Here is a 10001-nt window from a genome sequence, read left to right as displayed (position 1 = left end):
TTCTGACAAATGCAAACTATTGAACTGGGCTTAGTATCATAATAACATTAATGAAAAGGCACAGGGCTAGATGGCTTATGGGATACAAAGATTTTACATTTGTGAGTTACTTGTTCAAATTCAGCCCTATTAACAGAGAACAGAAATTAAATTTAACTCCAGAACCATGAAATGGAATAATTGTTGGAGGCTTGCAGTGGACCTCCATCATGTTGATGGTGATTTGGCCCTCTTTTAGTTTTGAAAGTAGAGAATGTCTTAAATTAAGGGTACAGCACAGAAAAATGACTGCAGAGTAGGATAATGTGAACTTAGGGCATGTCAATTGCTCTGCCAACTGCCTATATAAAAGCTTTTTACCTTATATAAAATAAGTTACCTCCCATAATGATGAGGGAGAGAATTTTGTGAAAACTGTACTACTTCTGCACACATTTTTCTGTCAATAAATGGGACCTTTAATCCAGCAGGGCAGCTGTTTTGATACTTGTCATAGCATCAGATCTACAATCCCGTCTCCTATATTGGCACAAAAGACCCAGGATGGTCTCTGTATGCTTTGTGCTTGATGTAGAAACTTGGCCTGATACCGCACTGGGAGAGATTATTTACATATATGTACATCTCAATGCAAGGAAGATGCTGAGATATAATGTTGGTTTATGTTTGTAAAATGTTTAGTTCAGAATTTTTGATATTCAATTTAGAGGTAACTTTTGAATGCACTTAACTAGATTTTCCTGCGTAGGTGATTTGTAAAAGTTACTTCTCATTACAGTTAGCTGTAAATAGGTATTAATCTGAAATGCGGTGTGTTAATAGTGTGTGTTAAGTAGTATGCAAGACTGCATTCCGTTTTATTCTTAGTACTTTTGATAAATCTTAGATATACATGAAACTCGGAACTGTGGTCATGTTTTCACTTGGCTTTCACAGGCTGATGTCTTCATGTGCATGTTGATTTCTTTTTTTGTCCTTTTTGTGGAATTTCGAAATTTGTGTGCCTTTTTTAATGTCCCGGTCAGATAATAAACCATAGTTAAAGAAAAATAATGATATAAATAACTACCCCCCAGCTAACTGTAACTATTTGAAAAAAGCTAAATAAGGTAAAAAACTTACTAATGTATTTAGGGGCTTGCTTCTTTAAGCGTGTTCTTATTTCCTCTACAGTACTGGAGATAAATGTGTCCTTAATTTTAAACCGTGTGGACTGTTTGGAAAAGAGCTTCACAGAGTAGAGGGATACATTCAGGACAAAAAGTAAGTGATAAAAGCCTCTTGGCCTCTCCGTTTCTGAGCAGTGTGGCATTTCTTTAATGCTGGCATAGTGACCACAACTGATGTGACTGCAAAGTTGCTAGCAATGCAGATTGTAATCCATTTCTGTTCTCTGTGTTAGTATTAAACCCCTTGAATCTAGGATGATCATTTTAAGCATTATTAGAAAAACTCTCCAGTCCAGTCTTTGGAAATAAAGGTATCCAGGGAAAATGCAGAGTAGTCGCAACTGATTTCACTGTTGTACAGTCACAATTCCAGTCTTTGGTTTAAAATAACGAGAATATGGTTACTAGAAATTTTTAATCAAACCCATACCTGTTTCATGACTCTGAGTCTCTATATTGTAAACTATTGACTTTATTGCACCCACACGAAGTCACGAGGATGTTTTTCTGCAGGACTGAATGCCAGAAAGACTGGAATAAGCTGAAACCTTTTCTTTGCATTATCAAATATCTGACTTCTAAGAAATCTGCAAAGAAACATAAAATACAACAAAGTGGGAAGCTGGGTATTTAATATAGGTCAGAATCTGCATGACTTGGCTTAGAAGGCTTTATAAGAAGCAAAAGCTAAGTCTCCTTTGCTTTCTCTGCAGCAGAAAGAAGCTGTGCATGATCTATGGCAAGTGGACAGAATGCTTGTGGTGCACGGATCCCACTACATATGAGACTTACAAAAAGAATGAAAAGAGAGGTGGTGAGCAGAAGAAATTGAAGCCGGTAAGGTTAAGGATTCTTTAGGGAGAAAAGATACTGAAATACGAGAAATGAAAGGAAAACATCTTCTTTACAGAAGTGGTCAGGTGGTAGTGAACGGAGGGTTAAAACAGTCTGTCTTTTGATAGGGGTTGGATGCGGGCAGTGTTAGTCCCATGAGAAGGCATTGCACTTTGAACTTGTGTAGACTTTAGTGTGAGCTGCTGGTATTGAAAAGAGCTCCTAGGAATGGTGTTTGCTAGAGATTTGTCAAAGAGAAGTCATCAAATATCAACCCCCAAGCTGATGTTGTCCAGTCCTTGAAGGAGGAAAGTGGCTCTACTGCCAACTCCAGATGTAAAAATACTAGGATTTGGGCATTAAAAACAACAAAAAAAAATTATGTGATTTTTAAGTCAGTTATGCTTTTTGGTGATGCAGCCTTTCAGAATTTGTGCTGTAGACAGCCTTGACAGCAAAGGGGTCTGGAAACATGCGGGGTTTTTTCATCACATGTAAGCAATGTCAGGTAAGTTACTGTCAAAGCCTCAGTCTTGTATGGAAAATGCAAAATGTTGTATGGTGCAGCAGAGGACTATTGGGTTTCCTGATATCAACAGGGTCTTGCAGACCCTGGTTGCTCATTGAAAATGAAAATGATAAGTTAAAACAGAAGCTAATTGCTCTTAACATTAAGAGGCTCAAACTTTTATTAAAAAGTATTCACATCAGAAGAATCTAGAGCAACAATAGGCCTTGCTTCTAGCTCTGGATTCTGTCACGGTACGTGCTTATATTTTGTCTTTTTTTTTTAAATAATAAGGTTCTGTTCATCTTACGAAAATCAACTTTTTCTTTCCTTCCTTCCTGTTGAATCTATATTTAGATGGGGAACTGTCTAACAGTAAACCAGATGTTGACATGGAAAGTAGCCTAAAAGAGTCTTTTTAAATAATGAATACTCAAACCAAATGATTGAAATTAGACTCTTAACCATATGGAGCTGTTTTCTAGTGTATAAAACAGGCTCTGTTTAACTTAATAGGGTATTTTTGAATAAAATAAATGAGCCGTGTCAGAGGGGGCAGAAAGGAAATAGAAAGGGGGTGGGAGTGAGAGAAGGAGGAAAACTGTGATACTGCCACTCTAGGATGTTATTGCCTCAAACGTCCCTTCTGGTTGTTGTGGTTTTAAATGGTTTGTCATGGTGAAATCCTCTGAAATTCCACAGTGTAGCTGTCTGTCCTACAACAGCCAGATTCTCTCAGATTCTGAGAGCAGCCTCTTGAAGAATACTGCATTTGATTTTATATATGCATTATAGTAGTGCATCTGGTAACAAAGGAACTTGGAAGGAAAGACACTATATGTATAAACTTAAACACACAGTCTTCATAGTGAGAAAATTGGCAGTGATAATAGTTATTAGAATCTAGATCATAGGAAATCAGACTGAAAAAAGGGCATATCTGTTTTTCAATCGCACATCCAAATCTTTTGCGAATGGTGAAGCAATATCAAAAAGCAGGCATGCCCTATTTATCTTTCTTAGGCCATTATGGGAACTGGTTTAAATTGCAGTCCTGGCTCATTTCAACCTGTAGAGGTAATAGTCATGTTAGGTGAAATTAAGCTATGGCATGGGATAGAAGGGAAGCTAGAGAAAAGACTTCTGAAAGACATTAATTTACTATTATTAATTTTTTTTAAACAGACATTCAAGTTGTACATAGGTGGTGGGAGACTAATCAGAGATATCAGGAGCAAGACATTACAATAAAAATGAGAGGAACAGTATACAGAGTGAGGAAAAGCAAACATGAGGAGTGAGACAGAAGTACAGGAGAGTGTTTATTATCTGAAATTTGAACAGATTCTTCAACAGTCACTGTAGAACTCTAGATGAAACTGTCCAATTTCCCTTCGTTCCCCTGCCAAATGTTATCTCTGTTTCAGAGTGAAGATGTTATTAAATCCGAAAATGATGAGGCTGATGATATGCCAGAGGTTCAAGACACGGTGCAGTTCATACCAGGCAGTAAATTGCTTTGGAGAATAAATTGTAGGCCACCAAACTCATCACAGGTAACTGTTTCAGTCAGTCTGTGTATTGCTATCGCTAGTGACTTATCCGAGGGAACATGAGTAATGTTCAAGGGAAACCTTGTTGAAGTGTCTGTCCTTACCATGCATAGTGACAGTTCTGGCAGTTCTTGCTGCAGCAGTAAAACTATACTACAGCAAGCTCTCTGCTTCGTTCCTGTGCTGAAAACATCACTGCTGTGTTGCAGTTGGTAGAAAGAATGCATGCTCTGACTGCAGCTGCCTCAGTGAGAGTCTGGTGTCTTAGGTTAACCTGTCTGCGAGACCTTTGCACTTAGAGTGGCTAAAATATAGATACACCTTCCCTTCTGAGGACCTTGCTGTTAGAAGACAGGCTTCCAAAAAATGCAGTAACTGGGCAGCTGGATATTGACTTCAATAGCTTCAACAAGACTTTTTGGTCTTTCAGGTGTGGGTGTTTTTTTCATAAAAATCATGATGTTAAATATCAGATATGGAGGCAAATCTGTCTTGATCCTCTGAAGCAAAGACTGCTTAAAAAATGAAAGCTGTGATTTCCATCCCCTTCTGCCCTTCCTTGTCCCTTCAAAACAACAAAACCAAGCTAGTTTTGTATGAACCAAACCTTGCTTTCAGGGTTGCCAGTGGGCTAAGGTTTGACTCAATACTTTCTCTTGGAAGTTCTGTTGTATCCATTTGGTTTAGGGAACCCAGTGCCACATTGCCAAAATAACTTGTATGTTATCTTTAATTTGCTTTTAAGATGTACAATTTCACCAGTTTTGCTGTGAGTCTCAATGAGCTAGAAAAGGGCATGGAAGCAATATTAGCTCCCACTGACTGTCGGCTACGTCCAGATATCAGAAATATGGAAAATGGAAACATGGGTATGTGTTTGCTGGAGGAAACATTTTCACATTAGTAAGTTTTGAGAGGGATGACTGAAGGGAGGTTGGTTGATACAGGAACACTGTCTTCAGTTTCTCTTTCCCAGAGCAGCCTTAACTCTTTTTCATGTGTTAATGAACATGCTTTTGAACAATGTATGATGTCTGTTTTCTCCCAGAAAAGTCTGGGAGAGCAAATGTGTCCGAGGTGGATCCTAAGACTGCTATCCTATGTTATGGTGTATTTGCATGTTTGTTAACTTGGGGGGAACTGGCAGACATGCTGTCTTGCTCTGGAGTTTGTCTGGAAAGACATGTGGTGAACAGACATGCTCTGTTGCTCTGGCGTTTGTCAGAAAAAACACATGGCCAAATAGTGAAAAAAATCACTCTCTCTATTACGCCTAATCTAAGTTCTTTCCTGCTGTCTTGGTGCAGTGTTTCTGATAGATAAAACACCAAAATTTCCGTTTTGACTCTGTTTGTAGTAGCAACTTTTCTGAAACGACAGTTTTAGTTCTTTGTTGCCTGAGATTTTCATTGTTCAGTGAGATTGTGTACAGCAAATGCTTTCTCTTGCTTAAATGAACTATATTTCACTTCTCTGCAGTCTTTTTTGTGTTTTCTGCATTTTTGTTTCTATTTTGCTAAGTAACCAATTTCTCTTGAAATGTTTGCTAGATGTGGCTAGCAAAGAAAAAGAGAGACTAGAAGAGAAACAAAGAGCTGCTCGCAAGGAGCGTGCAAAAGATGAAGTGGAGTGGCACACACGGTAAGGGGGAAGGACGTTGGGCATTTGTTCAGTGCTTGGAATGGTTTGGTGTACTGCTTGAAATGTTTTTATGCAAGTCAGTGTGTGTTTGATTTCCTGCATGACAGCACAATTTGTAGTGTCACTTAAAACATTTGCTGGGTCAACAATTAAATAATGTAGCTGGAAGCCAAAATTGCTGATACCTTTGTCCTGGAGAAATTATCTAACAATACATGCTGAAACCTGTCATAATTAACTGCTGTGGTAATGCTGGATTTTTTTTGGTTTTGTTTTTAAAAAACCTACAGAGGCCACATTTTTGTTAGAATGAAGAAAATGTTAAATCTCGTCTCTCCTTTAACCAATTCCTGTCCAGCTTTTGGCAGTTGAGCAAGATGTTGTGGCCCTCTAGGGCCTTTTATTTTCACACTCTTAGGACTTCTTGGCTTGGATACTTCAGAAATTACTTTTTTGATTGCATATTCAAGTGACTTTGCAGTCATAGAATGCATCACGGAGTAATGTGTGATTTGGCTCCTGCTCCTGCTGGTTGCTTTTCACAGATGCCAATGCTATGCAGTCAAGCGTCTGCTCACGGCCAGTTACTGCAGGTGCTTCCTTCAAAGGCAAGAACTTTGGGATGCTCCCATGATTTCATGAAACTCAGAAGAGAAAGCATTCTCTTCCCAAAGCCTGGAGGAGCAGCTACAGACTAATTCCAGTTAATGCCTTTGAAAATCTCTTCCAGAGAACATAAAATTGTTTTCAGTCAACATGGCTAAAAATTGAGCATCTGCTAATGTTCTGTGCAAAGTACAGCTCCATAGGAGAAAACTGTTTCCTGTTTGGACAGGTTTACAAAAAGGGTTGTGTAACTGATTTGGCATTCTTTTATTATTTATAATCAATATATAATCTAGAGTATCAATGTTATTTTTATTTGGAATGGGACAGCGATTTTAAAATCCATTTCATACTCCTTGACTTTATGTAAAAAAAAAAAAAAAATTTAAAAAAGGATGCTTTATAGGGTGTGATGATAATTGTGTATGAAGCTTAATGCCTTATTTTTCATGTTCAGAATATTTCCTGAGAATTTTTTTTCTGATAAGAACTACAATGTCTTTTTACAATGTTTGTGAAAGAAGCAAAGTTGTTCTTTTCCACTATTAATAACTGTTCACTCTGTTTGCTTTTTTCTTTTATTGTTTCTTTCTTTTTTCTCTTTTTTTTTTTTTTTTTTTAAAAGATGGTTTCATCAAGGCACTAACCCATACACTGGGACTTCAGATTGGCTGTACTCAGGTGGCTATTTTGATAGAAACTTCTCAGACTGTCCAGACATATACTGAAATTACGGAGCCAATTGCTCATCTCATCTGGACATCTAGTTACTAGATTTCATTCCAAGCCAGTTACTCTGGTTTTGTTGATAGCAAAAACCAGCTTTTCTAAGTAAATTTTAACAAAAATTCTATCAGTCAACAATCAAGAATTTAATTACCACTAATGTTGGATTGCCAAATATTTAAATACTGTTACATTTTTTTCCATAAAGCTGCACCTGAAATCATCATGTTTTCACTAATTTTCAAAGGGACCTTTGGTTCTTCATTTTTTTCCCTAGTTTCTTTGTCAGGAAGATACGCTGTATCTGGTAGAGCACATAACATCCTTGAAAACTACGTAACTTAAATAAAATAGAGATAATATCCTTGTTACTTAGTACAATAGTGAAGAATCTGAAGTTTTTGGAACTCGGAGCAGGGATGAAAAGCTAATATGGTACCAACAGGATCAAATCTAGTACTGTCGATACTCCCCGTGAAGAGATGCATGTGAACTTCCAGACGGTATGTAGCACTACGTGGGGACTGGAGCTCCTGGCCCCTCTCTCTCAGTACGATTCAATAATTCAGAGACTTGGGGAAACAAAAAACAACCTGAGCTTCTCAAACTGTAGTTGTCTGTTACAGAGTCTTCACAACTTTTGGACACTGTGAGCATTAAACTGTATACCTGTGATAAAATTACATAAAGCATACGTTAGGAGAAGGGAAGGGTGCATTAAAAAGTGTGCTTTTTCTGAAGTCAAATGCTGTTCTTAAAATACGAGAAGCTTCGGAAGCAATTGTAGGAATGTAAAATATATTGCTTGCTACCACTTGGAGGCTTAAGTCTTCTGCACTACCTTTGGCAGCTTTGGCACTATGTATGCTTCTAGACTAAACTTTTATTTGGAAGCACTTTGGTATGTATATCTACACAGGTTCATATTTTGGGGACATTTTGGTTTGCATGTTTTTCATTATTAGGTCATGTCTGTTTTGTATGTTGTGAAAAAGCAGAATCAATTTAAAGCTTTGGCAGAGTTATACCTATTACAAGTTTTCTGTGAGCACGTGCTGTCAAAAAGTGGGATTTTTTTTGTTCCTTATCGAACCATTGAAGCCATATGATACTGGAAATAATCAATTACTGAATTGACGCATTTTTTTCTTTCAAGTGGTACACTTCGGAGGGGTAGGGGGAGAGAGGCTTGAAAAATTAGGTTCAGTAACTAAAACTAATTCTAATGTTGCTGCTTCTTTCATAAAAGTTTTTAATTGAGTAACCAGGCAAAAATGGAGAGCGGCCACACTGCTGTTAAGTTTACAGTAATTCAGAAACTGCTGGTGTTAAGCACCAGCAGCTTGAGGAATTCATGGAAGAACTGGCCTGATTGGTGTCCAGACACATCTGTGATTTCATCCAAAGAGTAGATTTTTGAAGTGCTTCTCTCCCAGCTACACAGTTAAAAAGCAAAAGAAAATTAACATACTCATGGAGAAACATTTTGTATCAAATCATCCATCTAATAATTGGATTAACTTTAAATTTTTGGGAGATTTAGTTGTCTTCATTTGGAAAAATAAGAGAAGCTGTACAACTTCAAGGCAATAAATAAGGGCCTAGTCTGAAAAGTGCTCATGGCAACTTTATTCTGTTGCCAGAAATCGTACTCTGTGCTGATGCAAGTCTTCAGGACTCCCAAGGCAGACTTGGCAATACAGTGCATACAGTAGGGTTGTATTTGTTCCTAATGAGTGCATAGACACTTGACTTTTTAAAAGACATTGCTGATCCATATGGGACAGCATAAAAATACTTTTTATAAAAAATTGATCTTTAATGACCATGCCAGGCATTGTAACCCTCTTTCCAAACTCACCGCAAGCAGTATGGGGAACCCTTTGTTAGGTGAGGATTGAAAGAATTCACGTATTGAGCCAGTTTAACATCTCATGGGAGCCTAAAACTTGCTTAAACTAAATAGTATGTTTAATGCTGGAGTAGTGTTTTTAAAACAGTACATATAAATAGAAATTGCCTGGATGGAAAAATTGTAGAGTAATTGCTAAAGAAATAACTCTGTTTATAAGAAGTGTACAGGTCAGCATCCCTCTCATCTAAGTTATGATTTAAATTCAAAGACCTAAACCCTTTTCATTAGGTGAAAGCATGAAAAAATTGTAACAACGTGTTTAATCCAAACTTCAGTATAGAATCTTCATGGGATTTAAAAAGAAACTGGGAAGATTTCTGAAGTAAGAACACTTCATTCTCCCCTTCCTTTAGTGTAAAGTTTTTAGTAAAATTTCATGTTAGTTCCAAATCTGGTTTTTTGTAATTTATTGTTCTTCATTGACAACACTTACAAAATACTTCCCCCTCACTGCCGACATGTCTATGTTTGGCTAGCATTGGACTCCTAAAGCCGCATTTCGATTGCTCTGAAAGTGAAAAAGGTTTATTTTCGATGCAGATCTCGCCTCAGTAGTTTACGTGTCAAAAATGTTAATAACTTTGCACCTTTTGAAAGAATGTCACTTTTATAACTTGATTAAACACTGTATATAAGATAACTGTGTTAGTATATGTTAATACAGCTATGTAGAGAAACCATCTAGAAAGAAATTATAATAAATACTTAATACCCTCTGGGCCTCTAGATGGTGACAGAGAGATTTTTTGTAAGTGAGACTTTCGTACCAGGGCAGCTGTCTGGTAGGGCCGGGGGGCGGCTGGAGAGGACTGGCTTTGTTCAGCCAGCTCCGGGGCTGTACTTCTTGATTTCACCGTGATGCTTATTAGACAAAGATGATTTAAGTCAGAGCTTTGAATGCCCCCCTCGCCCCGCCACCGAGCCTTTTTCCCAACCGTGGGTGGACTGGATTCCTCAGCACCCCTTGCCCTGCGGTTCGTCGGGTCTGAGAAGTGTGGGGCGATGGCGAGGGGCGATGGCGAGGGGCCCGCTGCGCGGGAGTCGCCTTG

The 10001-nt window shown here is 38.0% G+C and overlaps 1 protein-coding gene across 1 annotated transcript; it reads left to right on the top strand.

The window, feature by feature from the left end:
* Positions 1 to 1166: 1166 nt before the first annotated feature.
* On the top strand, positions 1167 to 8641 carry LOC104082524 (oxysterol-binding protein-related protein 2-like). The gene is made up of 6 exons (XM_009585674.1): positions 1167 to 1263; positions 1883 to 2006; positions 3939 to 4067; positions 4810 to 4933; positions 5615 to 5705; positions 6937 to 8641. The coding sequence occupies exons 2-6, from the start codon at positions 1899 to 1901 to the stop codon at positions 7037 to 7039; spliced, it is 555 nt and encodes a 184-aa protein (XP_009583969.1). The 5' UTR covers positions 1167 to 1263; positions 1883 to 1898; the 3' UTR covers positions 7040 to 8641.
* The last annotated feature ends 1360 nt before the right edge of the window (positions 8642 to 10001 follow it).

This window comes from Fulmarus glacialis, unplaced genomic scaffold, assembly GCF_000690835.1.
Source record: "Fulmarus glacialis isolate BGI_N327 unplaced genomic scaffold, ASM69083v1 scaffold35909, whole genome shotgun sequence".
Classification (NCBI taxonomy): Eukaryota; Metazoa; Chordata; class Aves; order Procellariiformes; family Procellariidae; genus Fulmarus; species Fulmarus glacialis.
Note: the sequence above shows the minus strand (reverse complement) of the source record. Positions and strands in the feature narration are given on the sequence as shown.